This window comes from Anabrus simplex, chromosome 1 (genome assembly GCF_040414725.1).
Source record: "Anabrus simplex isolate iqAnaSimp1 chromosome 1, ASM4041472v1, whole genome shotgun sequence".
Lineage (NCBI taxonomy): Eukaryota > Metazoa > Arthropoda > Insecta > Orthoptera > Tettigoniidae > Anabrus > Anabrus simplex.
Window position 1 is genome coordinate 393733877 of NC_090265.1, and position 17039 is coordinate 393750915.

Sequence of the window (17039 nt, forward strand, 5' to 3'; positions counted from 1 at the left end):
CAGTATTGTAAAGGTGGAATTATAAATTTAAATTTTCACAAGTTGATACTTTTGAGCCCGTATTGTCATATGAAATTTATTACGTGCAATAACTTTTGTAGACTTCAAAAAAAGCTTATTACCTCATGGACAAAGAAAGATTCTTCAATATTCTTGAAGAACATGGCACAGATAAAAAGACCTTGTAAATAATTAAATAAAAATGAACAAAAACAAAGTTGAAGTTAAAATTCCATGCAGAAACCTCAGAACTATTTGAAATCAAAACTGGAGTACAGCAAGATGATGGCCTTTCCCCACTGCTTTTTAACTGCATTGTGGAGAAAGTAATAAGAGAATGGAACCTTAGACTTCAAGAAAAAGGAATCCAAGAAATTAGATTAGGATATAAAATGCTAAACATCAAACTTGTCTAGCTTTTGCAGACGACTTAGCAAAATTTTCCAAAAACAATGAAACAGCAACTGAACTAATAGACCTTTTGAAAAACACAGTGGACAAGTCAGGGCTACAAATTTTGTTTGAGAAGACAGCATTCATAATGAACGTTAACAATGCTCCAAGATTCCTAAACTCAAGATATGGCAGAATCAGTAGAGTGAATAAATTCAAGTACTTCAGAGAAAAAATACAGCCAAACAACCCAGATAAAGAAGTACACAAAAAACAGAGCTCAGAAAATGGTTTATAGGGAAAGTGAATCTATAATAGATACGATGAGAAAAAGAAGAATTGCCTTTTTCTGTCATCTTTCTAGATTAAATGATAATAGGATAATAAAACAACTATTTAATTACTTTTGGAAAAGTAAAACAAAAAATAATTGGTTTAAAGAAGTTTGGAATGATTTAGAAGAGCTGAATATTACAATGAAGCAAATTGAAGATAGAGAAGAAAAAAGGATTCTCAAGAACAAACAAATAAGATTGTCATTAAAAACTGCACAACACAAACAATATGTCATATGTGATGAAGAAAGGGCAGCCAGGTCAGCCAGAATGAAGAGGTTTTGGGAAAGGAAGAAGTTGATGCAAGCTAAATCTTCAGTTAATTCTTTGTTAACGTAAATGTATTTGGGTTTGATTTAAGTGCTCCAATGTGGGCGTAAACTATGTAAATAAATAAATAAATAAATAAATAATGAAAGACATCTACAATAAAGTTTACTTTCAGATAAAACAAATCTAATATCACAACACTGTCATAAAACTGGAATGCCTTTATGCAGCAGAATGTTTAGTCTTAAACCAAAAAAAGGAAAAATTGAAGAATTAGACAAAAAAAAAAAAAAGAACATACTAAAGAAGATCTTTGTGGACAGATGAAAGAAGAAAAGGACACATTGAAAGGTTGAAGAATTAGTGTAGTGACCAAAAATCAAGAAAGGGGACATGGTTCACAAATGGCCAAAATCAAAGAAATATCAATCAGCAAAGGAACATTTACCACCACAACTTTGGCCTCTACAGTGCAGATAATCCAGTTGAGCCAAGAAACCTTTCCTTGCCTCCTCCATTCATTCATTCATTCATTCATTCATTCATTCATTCATTCATTCATTCATTCATTCATTCATTCATTCATTACCCTCACTGTTTGTAGCGCTATCTATTCTGTATTATCAACTTATTTAATATTTTAATATGGTGGTTCCAACAGATGGCAAAGGTATCACTCTTGTGATCTCTGTCATCCCTTTTAAGTATCTCTGATCTCCTATATGAATGGACTATTCCACTCGATGATTTTTTTGGTAACCAGTTTGATGATGTTTTACAATCCTGATCAGGGACTGTGTTTTCTAAAATAAGCATGATGATTCTTACCCTAACTATGAAGAAAGCTCAATGACTTCTGAATTTGTATGGTATGTAATGTATTGTTTGAGGTGGAAAGTTAACTTGTGCAGTTATAGTGGAAAGTTTGTAATTTATACCGTATAATTTTTGTTATGTAACAATTATTGATAACATAAATTCTTGAGAATTAAAATTTAGGCCTTCTCCCAAACTATTATTTCATTCAGTATGAATAAAAATATTTATAGCCTAAGGTGTAGTAAATTATTGCCCAAATTTATGTAACAATTTTCATTAAATTCTGTTCAGCCATTTTCTCGTGATGCACGTACATACATACAGACAGAGATGATGGAAAATTAAAAATTGAATTTCTTTCTTACTGTTGACATGGCTGATAGAGAAATGCCATTATTTTTATAATGTGAGCAATGTACAGACAAAACTATTATTTTATATATATATATATATATATATAGATAGATAGATAGATAGATAGATAGATTTCATTATGCTAAGGTCAATAAACTCGCTCATACATTATGAGTAGATGAATGAAGGAAAGGAAAGGAGCTTCATTTTATTATTCAGATAATGTTATACAATACCAATATAGTTGGTCCCTTATTGAACATTATAAATTTTCCAGCTAACTCATTCCTGGTTGCCAGCGTTTTGCCCCAGTGTGCTAAGTTGGGCTCATCAGTTGGTAAATAGCACACCCAGCAAGACGCATGACTAGTGGATACCATAGAGGCCACTGCATAGGCTATTTGGAGCCACCGGCAGTGACAATGCACTATGAGAGACTTGTCTCATTTTCAAAAATTGATGCCTGCCTGGCCATCAGATGAAAAAGATGTTGATTCCGGTAGGGAACCTGAAATATTTGTTCCGAATGAATAAATCTATATATATAAAATAAGAGTTTTGTCTGTACATTGCTCAGAATTTGAAAAGAATGGTATTTCTGTATCGGTCATGTCCACAGTAACAAGAAAATGCATTTTTTACTTTTCCGTAATTTCTGTCTGTCTGTCTGTATGTATGTACACGCATCACGAGAAAATGGCTGAAGAGAATTTTATGAAAATCGGAATGTAAAGTCGGGTGATGAACCACTACTATCTAGGCTATACATTATTTTAATCACGCTGAGTGAAATGGTAGTTTAGGGGAAGGCCTGAAATTTAATTCTCAAATATTTATGTTATCAGTGGTCGTTTCTTAATGAAAATTGCTAGACAAAGATGGAAAATAAGTCGCTACAATATAGGATATACACGCTGAGAAAAATGGTAGTTTAGGGGAAGGCCTAAAATTTAATTGTCAAATATTTATTTTATTAGTAGTCGTATCTTCACGAAAATTGGTATGCCAAGTCGGGAAATAGGGCGCTATAATCTAGGCTATCAATAATGTTATTCACACTGAGTGAAATGGTAGTTTAGGGGAAGGCCTGAAATGTAATCTATATATAAAATAAGTGTTTTGCCTGTACATTGCTCAGAATTTGAAATGAATGGTATTTCTGTATCTGTCATGTCCACAGTAACAAGGAAATGCATTTTTTACTTTTCCGTAATTTCTGTCTGTCTGTCTGTCTGTCTGTCTGTCTGTCTGTCTGTCTGTCTGTCTGTCTGTCTGTCTGTCTGTCTGTCTGTCTGTCTGTCTGTCTGTCTGTATGTATGTATGTATGTATGTATGTATGTATGTATGTATGTATGATTGTACACGCATCAATAGAAAACGGCTGAAGAGAATTTAATGAAAATCGGTATGTAATGTCGGGTGATGAACCACTACAAGTTCGGCTATAAATTATTTTATTCACGCTGAGTGAAATGGTAGTTTAGGGGAAGGACTGAAATGTAATTCTCAAATAAGTTATTTATGTTATTAGTGGTCGTATCGATAAATCTATCTATATATATAGAATAAGAGTTTTGTCTGTACATTGCTCAGAATTTGAAAAGAATGGTATTTCTGTATCGGTCATGTCCACAGTAACAAGAAAATGCATTTTTTACTTTTCCGTAATTTCTGTCTGTCTGTATGTATGTACACGCATCACGAGAAAACGGCTGAAGAGAATTTTATGAAAATCGGAATGTAAAGTCAGGTGATGAACCGCTACAATTTAGGCTATAACTTATTTTAATCACGCTGAGTGAAATGGTAGTTTAGGGGAAGGCCTGAAATTTAATTCTCAAATATTTATGTTCTTAGTGGTCGTGTCTTAATGAAAATCGCTAGACAAAGATGGAAAATACGTCGCTACAATATAGGCTATACACGCTGAGAAAGATGGTAGTTTAGGGGAAGGCTTAAAATTTAATTGTCAAATATTTATTTTATTAGTGGTCGTAACTTCACGGAAATTGGTATGCCAAGTCAGGAAATAGGGCGCTATAATCTAGGCTATAAATTATTTTAATCACGCTGAGTGAAATGGTAGTTTAGGGGAAGGCCTGAAATGTAATCTATATATATAAAATAAGAGTTTTGTCTGTACATTGCTCAGAATTTGAAAAGAATGGTATTTCTGTATCGGTCATGTCCACAGTTACAACGAAATGCATTTTTTACTTTTCCATAATTTCTGTCTGTCTGTATGTATGTATGTAAACGCATCACGATTAAACGGCTGAAGAGAATTTAATGAAAATCGGTATGTAATGACGGGTGATGAACCACTGCAATCTAGGCTACAAATTATTGTATTCACGCTGAGTGAAATGGTAGTTTAGGGGAAGGTCTGAAATGTAATTCTCAAATAAGTTATGTTATTAGTGGTCGTATCGATAAATACTACATAACTAACCTAACTTTAGTTATGTCGTAAGTTAGTAGTAGTTATGTCGTAAGTTAGTAGTAGTTATGTAAGAAGTTATTAAATTTCCGATCACTTATGTCTCATACATTGTTACCGTACCGCATATAATCGGAGATATTCATGAATTTGGATTTTTGTTACTAAGTCCATATCAGCGCCAAGTCACGAGAAAATGGGTAAAGAGAATTTAGCGGAAATCAGTGTGTAAAGTCTGAGAATAAAGAACTACAGTCTACGATATAAATAATTTTGTAAGACACCCTAATATCACAGAGTCGAAAGAAAACTAATGTGAAGGCCTGCAATATAGAAGGCTCATAAACTTTATCAACAATAACACTACATAGACCATTGTTTGTTGTGATGTGCTTTTTGTCTTCTGTTTCCTCTCATCTCCGATAGATAGGATTACTGCAGCGTACCGAGGTTTTTTTAAAATTTGCTTGACGTAGCACCGACACAAGTAGGTCTTATGGCGACGATGGGATAGGAAATGAATAGTGGTGTGAAGGAAGCGGCTTTGGCTTTAAGGTACAGCCTGGTGTAACTGGTGTGAAAATGGGAAACCACGGAAAACCATCTTTTATTTTTCTTAACGTCGCACCGACACAGATATGTCTTATGGCAACGATGGGATAGGAAATGTCTAGGAAGTGGAAGGAAGTGGCCGTGGCTTTAATTAAGGTACAGTCCCGGCATTTGCCTGGTGTGAAAATGGGAAACCACGGAAAACCATCGTCAGGGCTGCCGACAGTGGGGCTCGAACCCACCATCTCCCGAATACCATCTTCAGTGTTGCCGGCAGTGGGGTTCGAATCCACTATCTCCCGGATGCAAGCTCACAGCTGCGCGCCCCTAACCACACGGCCAACTCGCCTGGGCGTACCGACTGTAACAGCCTGCCTGTATATTGGTGGGAAGTAGCTGGGGTGTAAGAAAATTTTATTCATTAGCGTGCCATTCCTATGGTTCATACATTCTCTGATATATCTGGTACGTAACACACTGGTTCATCATAGTATTCGAGCTATACAATCCCTACTATGGGCCACTGATTGAAATGAGTAGTGTGCATGTTTAACGGAATAATGTCAGAGGAGTGTTCACGGCAGTTAGCGACCTGGTTATTCCAGCTCTGGAACTTTTGACTGTTAGATCGGCACCGTAGTACTGTTCGTTGAAAGTGAGAAAGTGTGCGGTTTTTCATTTGATCGAGTATTTTATATCATAACACTGCTTTCAATCACTACATTTCTATTGACGTTTTTGTAATGACCTATGTTGAATTCAGTTAGGAAAACCACCAAGTCAGTCTTTCTGAGAATCCCGTAGCGAAGCACGGGTACATCAGCTAGTTTATAATACCAATACACTTGGTCCGTTATTGAACGTTATAAATTTTCCAGCTAACTCATTCCTGGTTACCAGCGTTTTGCCCCAGTGTGCTAAGTTAGGCTCATCAGTTGGTAAATAGCACACCTACCAAGATGCATGGCTAGTGCATATCGTGGAGGCCATTGCTTAGGCTACTTGGAGCCACCGGCAGTGCCAATGCACGCAATGCCAATGCCTCGGCAGTGCCAATGCACACAATGCCAATGCCTACACAGTGGCCTCCATGGTATGCACTAGCCAAGCATCTTGGTAGGAGTGCTATTTAACAACTGATGAGCCCAGGTGAAAGGCTGGTAACCAGGAATGAGTTAGCTGGAAAATTTATAATGTTCAATAACAGACCAAATATATTGGTATTATAAATTTACTCATTCAGAAGAAATATTTCAGGTTCCCTATGGGAATCAACAACTTTATCATATCAATGTTATACAATATTTAACACTAAGGATGACATCTATAAAAAAGAAGAAGGGCACTAAAAATCTTAAGATTTAAAGCTACTCACCAAATGAAAGATATCCCCAGCCTGTAAGAATGGCAACAGCTCCTTCATAGGAGTTATTCGTCTTCTCAGGAAGGCAGATAGGTTTAACATAACGTCCAAATTTTACTGTTTGAGCAAGCTTCAGAACTGCAAGGTCATTGTAATATGCAGGTGGCTTGTAGTTAGGATGAACTTCAGCATTGGACACAGCTACATCGAATGGATCAGCATCTTCATCATCCCTGGAGAAGTCAAGTTCACCAACTCGAACCATTTCAGCTTTCCTGTGTGTAAAGTGTTATGATCATTCTAATTGTAAATTTCATATGCCAGCATTTCCCCAGTATGAAGGGTCAGTTCAAACTAAGTACTCATAACAGTCGACAAAACCTACACAAACAATGAAAGGTTACACAAATTCGATCAGTTAATGACTTCTATCTTGGCCTTATTTCCATTTACTTGGTACTGGTACCGTATATGGTGTTGGTCCATTTTTGGCAAAATGCCCCTTCTGATGCCAATCCTATGGAGGGGAAGGATGTACGGTATTCACTCTTCCCTGTTTCTGTGGTGGTTGTTAGTGTGGATATGTATTAAGACAAATACAAACACCCAGTCCCTACGTCAAAGAAAGTAATCAGGTGTGGCTAAGATCCCCAACCTGGCTGGGAATCAAACCCAGGACCTGCTGAACAAAGGCTGCTTCACTGACCATTCAGCAGTTAGTGACTGCTCCCTTTAAAAAAATGTTATAAAAAAGTTACATGAAGGGGGATACAGAAAGTGACTAATGGAAAGGCAGAGTGCAACCAAATTATACAGAAAAAAATAAAAAAAATCTAAGAAGCCCCAAGACTGGTAGGTTTAACTGTCCATTTTACATGCTAAGTTATTTTAATATGAACAATTCAACATACTGGATAATGTAATTTTCAAGACATAATAATACAAATACAATTTGACTTTTAACAGCAATAATTCATCTTCACATTATTAAAAATGCATACTGATCCTTGGGTTCATGTATACATTACCAAATTTTCAACATCTCTTCTAGAAACATATAATAATCATGCAGTTATAAAATCCTCATCAATCATAAGTGAAACATATTATGAATGTATTCCTATTAGTTCAAGAAAAAATGCCATTTTATGGAGACAGCAAAATAACTTAGTGAATTATAAAAACTGTCCCTCATTGTAAGTCTGATACGTGCATTTAATTTGATACTAAGTGAAGCTTGACATCAGACATTCTAAATATGCACTAAAATTGTCTACTACAATATTTTGTATGTTGAAAGAATCAAAACTCTAGTATCTATCCTCAAAGTTTAATTTACTCTTCTCCTCTAATGAACATAACGCATGATCAATTTCTACACTCTCAATACCTGTGCATTGTTCATCAAAATATAACCGCTACTTTGAATTGCCCAACGCAAAGCTATGGAGTTTTCTTCCAGTTAGTGTTAGGAATTGCACCTTTTTGATCTCTTTTCAGCAGTCTTGCCAAGATTACCTAGTAAATATATAACCAGCTTGAAACAAACAAACAAACAAACAAACAAACAAACAATGAATGAATGAATGAATGAATAAATAAGTGAGTGAGTAAATAAATAAATAAATAAATAAATAAATAAATAAATAAATAAATAAATAAATAAATAAATAAATAAATCAATCAATCAATCAATCCTGGTCTGCATTTAGGGCAGTCGCCCATGTGGCAGATTCCCTATCTGTTGTTTTCCTAGCCTTTTCTTAATGATTGCAAAGAAATTGGAAATTTATTGAACATCTCCCTTGGTAAGTTATTCCAATCCCTAACTCCCCTTCCTATAAATGAATATTTGTCCCAATTTGTCCTCTTGAATTCCAACTTTATGTTCATATTGTGATCTTTTCTACTTTTAAAGACATCACTCAAACTTATTTGTCTACTAATGTCATTCCATGCCATCTCTCCACTGACAGCTCAGATACCACTTACATTGAATCAATAACAGTAAATTTCCACCTTTTTGATACTTATATTTGCCTTAAGCAAATCAATTAATCATTTACAGTACCAGTACATGTTTCATTCCATTTGGAACATCCTCAGGTATATTACAACGCTTAGGTGAAATTACAAAGTACCAGTATATTATCTTCTTAAAAACATCTTAATGAGTACCTTGTGTTGCTTAAAATCTATGTGAATTTAAAAAAAATTAACTAAAATCAATCTGGATGGTTGAATGGGGTGGTGAAATGGGAAGGGAAATGGATTTACTTATTTTAACTTATACTAAAACTATTTCTATTCATTTGAACAGATGTTAACAAATGTTTTTGTTCCCAGCACTTTTTCCACTATGATGTAGACAAGTGGAAAATCATACATGTCATGTAACTACAGCTACAACACTCCAAATTATATAGTCTTTTCGATTACCCTGGATTTCTGTAATTTTTTAATAATAACAGGTATCCATTTAATTTTATCTTTTAATGGATGGTTATGCCAGAATGCTTGATTACAGAATTTTTCAAGAAAATTCCAGGACTGTAAATTGCTGAATATCTTCCATGATATTTCCTTGGTACTTAATAACCTGCATTTTTCTGTATATATCTGACTTTCTGTATATTCCATATTTCCCACAGCAAGACTGAAGATCTGTCCAAATGGCCTCCTCAGGACTACTGATGCCTGCCCTCCTGTGAAACTAGGAAACAGAAACAAACTTGTCAGGGGCCGAGAAGTAATGGATGCAGAATTGGGATTGAAGATGGCAGCATATTAAAATATAGGAATTGTTTTTTCTTCCTTTATTTCTTTTTTCTTAGTAGTTTAACATCAAATGACTAATTTGTCCTGTTTATGGAAGGATTGCTCCATCTTGTTATCACTGAAAATAAGAGTAGTGGCCAGTTTGGTAGTTTTAGTTTTGCTCTATGGAGCCAAGGCATGGACTCTTTCGTGCTACAGACCCAAAGAAAATTAATTATTTTGAAATATAGTGCTGACAAAGAATGTTACACATACCTTGGATAGCATTTCACACCAATAAATTCATAATAAACCAGCTCAACCTCAGAATCCGATTATTATCAATATGTAAACAAAGAGTTTTACAATTCTTTGGACACACTATGCAACATGAGAATGACAGCATGGAAAAATTGATCATTCTTGGAAATGTTCCCAGCAAGAGAGATTGTGGAAAAGTTCCCACTTGATGGTTGAACATTATTATCTGGGTTGAACATCTTTGGTGCAGGACGCCTGGCCAAGGACTGCAATAGATGGAGACATCTGACCAATAGCCTCCTTGGAGATCATGATCCTCAGAACTGAGGTAATGATAAGAGAGAGAGTGGTTTAATGTTGTGCTAACACATCAAAGGTTTTCAGCAAGCAAGAATGGGAAAGAGCTAGGATTGGGAAGGTAGCGGCCATGGCCTTAATATACAGCCCCAGCATTTGCCTGGTGTGGAAAAAAAAAAAAGGAAACCAAGAAAAAACATTTTCAGCACTGATGACAGTGGGACTCAAACCCACCATCTCCTAAATGCAAGCTCACAGCTCTTTCCTTACTCAACAGCCATTGTGTTTGTTCTAATACATGTTTGTATCCAAGTTTTAATATTTCTTTATGACCTTGTTCATCACTTGTTTGTTCCTTCCCATATTTGTCTTGAGAATTAGTGTTTTATGAAGATCACAGTAAAACAGAACTTTTTCAGACGTAGACACTAGTAAGTTTTGTATTGGAACCTTTTTCACATGCAACTGCTCTACTTCACAAAACTACAGAAATCACTTTTCTGTCTGTTATGAAACCTGATTTAGTCAATAAGCCACTGTCTCAGCACTTTTAGATGGTTTATCTTTTAGTATTATAATATGGCATAACAATGTATACATTAACTATAAGGGGCAGTCAAATGAAAACTGATCACCCGCTAAAACGTGACCATAGAATGGTTTTATTCAAAAGTACAGTCGAACCTTGATATCTCCAACCTCCATTATTCGAATTTTCAGTATCTCAAAGTAACTTAAATTTCCCGGCTGTTTATCCTATTCTTCAACTGTACTTGTTTCTCTATTACTTAAAAATTCGGTTACACAAATTTCTCAATTTCTTGAAGCAAACATTTCCTCCCTTGAAGCAAAAAATACTGTGTAACTCGAATTTTGTGCAACATTAACTATGCAGTACGGTATTTATGGTTTGTGAGGAATAGTTAACAAGTAAATAAAGGATTATAGTGATGCTGAGAGCTAATATGACAGGAATCGAAAACTAAAAGTTCTAATGATCATAAAATCGGTGAAGCCTTGCCGTTTCTTGGGTGTACTAAAGAAAACTATTTTAAATAGTTTTCTTTAATAGATTTAGACAAGTCAATGCAGGATCAAATAAAATACCTATTATGGTTAAGTTTATCAACAGTTTCTCGGGTGTGCATTAACTACCAATCACGTATGAAGGCAACCCCCAAAGTCACAGATGACAAGCTCCATTTATGAATCTCGGCTGTCTGGTATTGACGGGAAGTTTCAACGTGAAGGGAGGAAAGGTAAACCGTAACAAATAGAAGAGACTAACGGATGGTTTCCAAAGGTGTTAACGGAGGTGTGTTTCTTGTTTCATTACTACATGTACTGTATTCTGTCTTCTAAAAAGTTACTATACAAAGGGTTGCTATAATAAGGGTTATAATTAAAGTGATGTTGTAAAATAGAGTTTGTTTATATATTTTTAATGGCAGTAAACAATAAAGTATTAAGTATGAGCTCATAGATACATATGATTTAATTATGTGCTATATATGTTGGAAAACGGTATTCTCCATATCTTGAAATTTCGATAACTCAAAATAAAATTTAGCTCCCGAGGTGATTCGAGATATCCAGGTTCCCGTAATTACCAAAAGCATTCATACATTTATCCCACTGGGAGATGAGATGATCAGTTCCAGTTTTGTAAAGAAAGAGGTAGTACACTGATGGATCCAAATCTGCATCCACTCTTGCACTTCCTCATCCGAATGAAACTGACGTCCATGAATCTCTTTCTTCAGGTTGCCAAAAATGTGAAAATCACAAGGTGAAAGATCTGGGTTGTACAGACGATATTGAAGTGTATCCCAACAAAATCGCTGTAGTGTAGCATTTGCCAGATTGGAAGTATAGGGCCGAGCATTTTCATGCAACAGGATGACTCCATACAACAGCATTCCAGGGCATTTTGACTTTATGGTGCGTCGCAGTTTCTGCAAAGTGTCTTTAAAGCACTGCACACTGATTGTGGTTCCATGCTCAAGGAAGTTGACAAGCAGAGGGCCTCTGCAATCAAAGAAGAAGGTCATCATGACTCTACCAGAGCTTGTGTGAACAGCTTTGGATTTCTTTGGCAGGGGAGAATTACAATGTTTCCATTGTTGGCCTTGCCATTTGCTTTTGGGCTCGAAATGGCGGCACCACATTTTGTCCCCTGTGATGATGAAGGACAGAAATGAATAATCTTTCTCGTGGTAATGCTGCAGATGATTCAGACATGACGCCATTCTATCAATCTTTTGTCCCTCCGTCAGTTGATGCGGAAACCACTGCGCACAAATTTTGCAGAAATGCAAGTGATCTTTAATAATGGCATGCACGGAGCTATGGTTAGTACAACAAAAGTGAGAATTTCCACCTTTTTGATACTGTATATTTTCATTAAACAAGGTAATTAGTAGTACATGTTTCATTCCTTAGGAACATCCTCAGCTACTTTTTCCTTGCTTAGGTGAAGGAATTTTTATAAATTTCATTTAAAATCATTGTAACTTAAAGACCTAATTAAGCAATTAGGAAGTTTTTTGAACTTACGATGCTGCAGTTCCCCATTTAATCCCCTGCCCCAACCCTCCTTTGAATAGATTCATTTTAAGCAGAATTAAGGTACTATTTTAAGATGGTTTTTAATGAATTTAATTCTTTGTAAAAAATTTCTTCACCTAAGGAAGGAAAAAGTAGCTGAGGATGTTCCTAAGGGGTGAAACATGTACTACTAATTAGCTTGTTTTAAGCAAATATACAGTATCAAAAAGGTGGAAATTCTCACTTTTATTGTATTCTTGCTGTAACAAACTTTGATACAGACCATGAAGCTGATTACTTGTAAGCCATGGCTAATGCCGATGTGAACATGGATTTTTTCCTCCGTAATTTGTCGGTTTTCCTGGATAAGGCCATCAATCACATCCTATCACACATTAGGAGTAATGGCTCGATGGGCCTGGCCTGGAATGCATCATCTTGCAGTGATGTGCGCTCTTTTTGGAATCTTCTATGCCACTTGTGCACACTCGCCATGGACATGCAGTGTTCGCCATACACAGCAGACGTGCGATGATGAGTTCTGAGTATATTCCAGCACACTTAGCCACCAGAAAATGAACCACACTTCTCTGTTCTTCTTTGCTTGCCTCCATTTCCACAGGTGCACCAACAAAGATATAACCCAACAACTGTGGGCACCTGTGAGTTGTCACTATGCAGTTCTCCTACCACAGCAATGGCAGTATCGATACGTAACTACAGTGTTTTCACCATTTGCACGGAATGTGTGTTATGGCGGGTGTTTAGTTTTCATTTGACTGCCCCTTATACTTCAGTTCCTGATAACAGATATTCAAAGTTCTTCCAGTTTGGCCAATGTACTGTACCTTGAAGTGCATATTTGGCATTTGAGTTTGTAAACATCCAAATTAGAAAATATGTTATTCTTGTTGACTGTATGTGTGTTATAAAATTCTTCAATTGGAATGCTTTACAGAGTTTCAGAGAAGATAAAGCAACAGGCGCAGGACATCCCTGCAGATTGCTTAAAAATGTAGGTAATATGAAAGATCAGTCGTTTGTTTGTTTGCCTATCCCTCAGTCCTGTTTCTTGATATGGAGTCGGAGATAGAGATGAATTTATACGACATGTTTTTACGGCTGGATGTTCTTTCTGATGCCAAGCTCAGTTGGGAGCTAATGAAGATGAAATGAATGATGAATGAAATTGGGTAAGGAAGTGGAATGAATCGGTTGTTGCCTATGAATTGGAACTGTCCTGACATTTGCCTTGACGTGTAAATGGGAAACCACAGAAAACCATTCTTATGACAGTCAATGGTGGAGGTTCAAACCCATATATCCCCCAAATGCAGAGGTTCGCTCCGTACCTGTAGCATGTTAACACACATGGCTACTCCACTCAGAATGAAAGACCAATTATTCAGAACAACAAATGACTGCTAAGAAAGAAGAATCAGAAGACTTCACAAAATATAGAACCATCACCATACCTATAATATGAAAGACAGTTGACTGCACCAGATATCGAACACTTTCAGTTTTATCACATGTCTCCAAAATACTCATTAATGTTGTTAAAAAAAGGATAAAAGGGAAGACAGACCAGTATATTGGATAAGACCAATTTAGAGAAGACAGAGGAACAAGAGAAGCAATTCTGTCTTGCACATGTTACTAAAGAGAAGGATGGATATGAATGAATGACGTATCTTATCTTCACAGATTTAGAAAAAGCCTTGGAGAATGTGAACTGAAAGCTGATTTTTCAACCTATGAAGAAAAGTGAACTAGACTGGAAGGACAGAAGACTGATTAATCAGCTGTATTAGAACTAAAACACAAAAATAAACTTCAGAGGCAAGAATCAGGAAATGAGTTAGATACCCCCCTTTCTCTGCATTTATTTAATGTGTTCACTGAGAAATTTATTCAAATCATGAAGGAGAAAACAAAGGGAATAAAAGTGAAAGGGTACACTGTCTCAGATTTCCAGATGATGTAAAGGTTGCAGACTTGGAAAAAGAAATGAATGGAATGCTACAAGTGTTATCAGACACTTAAAAAATGGAAATTAAAAGTCAACAAGAGGAAAACGAATGCAATGGTATTATGAAAGAATATTAAAGAAATCAAGACCAACATAAAAATTAATGATGTCAGAAATGATTAGGTGAAACAATTCTGTAATCTTGGCAGCATGAACAAAGAGGCCAACCACTGCCTGCTCGATCTGCATCCGATGGCTGCTTATACTGCCTGCTCATTACAACATTTTAACATGGCACTAAATGAAACACTCCGTTTACAAATACCCACAGCAGGTGGCAGCACCAACCGGCTCCAGACCTGTCGGAATGAAATAGCGGGAAATAGGATAGACTGTACTTGTTTTCAGTGAAAATGGTGTACTGCTGCGTGCCTTTCTGCAAATCAAAGAAAGGGAAACCAGAATACCGTGATATTTCATTCCATGATATACCTTCAAGTACACAATTGCGTCGAAAGTGGTTAAGTATTATATCCAGGGAAGGAAACAGCAAGGGAAGTAAATGGATTCCTTGTGATTATTCCGTGGTTTGCAGTCTACATTTCGTAAATGACGATTTCAAAGTGACCAGCAAAACGCGAAAATTAAAAACAGGATCTGTACCCAGCCCTTTCCCTGATTATCCAACTTATAAACAACCGCTAATTTCAGCGATGATTAAGAGAAGGGATTCAAGCACAGAGACGTCTAACAAGAGCTCTTCAAACACCATTGCAGAAAATGGTAAGCGTAAGGTTTGAAGTATTTCATACTAAGTAATATAATATCTGGGGACACTTTACTGTTAATGTGAAGGTACAAAACAGAATAATATGCTGTCATAGATTCCATTGTCCGCCTCTGTGGTATAGTGGTTAGTGTGATTAGCTGCTAACGCCGGAGGCCCGGGTTCGATTCCCGACTCTGCTATGAAATTTGAAAAGTGGTACGAGGGCTGGAACGGGGTCCACTCAGCCTCGGGAGGTCAACTGAGTAGAGGTGGGTTCAATTCCCACCTCAGCCATCCTGGAAGTAGTTTTCCGTGGTTTCCCACTTCTCCTCCAGGCAAATGCCGGGAGCTTCCTTCACCCTTCCTTGTCTATCCCTTCCAAGGCCCCTGTTCAGCATAGCAGGTGAGGCCGCCTGGGCGAGGTACTGATCATCCTCCCCAGTTTCATCCCCCCGACCCAGAGTCTGAAGCTCCAGGACACTGCCCTTGAGGCGGTAGAGGTGGGATCCTTCGCTGAGTCCGAGGGAAAAGCCAACCCTGGAGGGTAAGCAGATTAAGATTCCATTACGAGTCTTTTGCTAGCAGTATAAAATCGTGTCAATATACTGCTCTTTTTATTACTATTATTATTTACGCAAGTAGGGCCTATTTAGTTAATTGGTTAATTCCAGTGGCTCGGGGGCTGGGGTGTGTGTGGCATCTTCAGCATTAGAAATCATCCTAGGTAGGGCTTTCATCCTCACAGATATGCAAGTCGCCTAATAGGCCGTCTATTATTATTATTCCCTGAGTATGTACTTGATTTACTGGAAGATTTTCGTGAGCCCCCTGAGTCAGTGTGTGTCACTTCGGAAACTGCTTACCAGGGATTAGTGTGTGGTTATTTAGTGCGTGTAATCGAAGAAAAAACAGAATGCAGCACGTGCTTGAATAACGTTTCTACCTCATTTAATTCATCCCCATTGATAGCTGCGCTAGCCCTAGCAACGATTTATTGGCCTAATTATGAGGCTTCAGAAATTTATTGAGGCGGCTCTACCGTACTGCAAGAAATCTGCAAGTCTGCTCCAGATTATAAAAAACTATGTTCTACCTTCTTTGTGCCAATGTAAGTTTTTAAAGTGTTTTAGTAACAATAAGCACCAGGAACTTGTGTCAGAAACTGTGGTGGCCAAAGTCGTGAAACCTCTACTTGTAATGTAGGGAAGTACCATACAGACAAAGTTTCCAGGTTTTCTTGTTCGTCGAAACCTCTTTCTCGAAAAGTGCTGAAGCTATAACTCTCTAGAGCACCACTTTATACGTAAAATTATTTAATATTTCTCTTACTTTCAGATTTTAAATTTTGCTGGTATGCTTATCTAGTTGTATTCACGCGGTAAATGGGTACGTTTGGTGTTGCCATCTAGCGGCAGATTGTTTGTAAGGCGTGTTACACGTTTGAGTATGGAATGAGCAGGCAGTTTAAGCAGCCATCGGATGCAGATCGAGCAGGCAGTGGGCCAACAGATGTTTGGTGGAAGTGAAGAGAAGGATAGCTCTATCAATACAAGCATTTCTGACAAAGAAAAACATTTCAACCAGCAAACATATTAATAAAAGCCATTTGTATGGAGTACATTGTTCTATAGAAGGGAAAGTTGGACTCTGGGTAACCTGGAAAGGAACCGCCTTAAAGCTGATGTAGTTATGACACAAAAGTACAAGAACGAGTTGGATGAAAAGAAAAACCAACTTGGAAGTTTTAAGGGAAGAGAAGTCCATGAAGAGAGATTATTATTGAAGAAAATGGAAAAGAGAAAAAACCAAACTTAGTGGACATATGACCAGATACAACACTTTTATCATTAACATTCTTGAAGGGAAAATGTTGGGGAAGGAAGAGGATGACCTAAGGAGAAGTACTTGGA

The 17039-nt window shown here is 36.8% G+C and overlaps 1 protein-coding gene across 4 annotated transcripts in view; it reads right to left on the reverse strand.

Moving 5' to 3' along the window:
* LOC136856832 (venom protease) overlaps nt 1–17039 on the reverse strand; it is an 82345-nt gene that overhangs the window by 21541 nt on the left and 43765 nt on the right. For all 4 annotated transcript variants that reach the window (XM_067135000.2, XM_067135002.2, XM_068224985.1 and 1 more), the window contains one exon: nt 6539–6801. In XM_067135000.2, coding sequence (XP_066991101.2) covers nt 6539–6801 — 263 coding nt within the window. The remainder of the gene's footprint in view (nt 1–6538; nt 6802–17039) is intronic.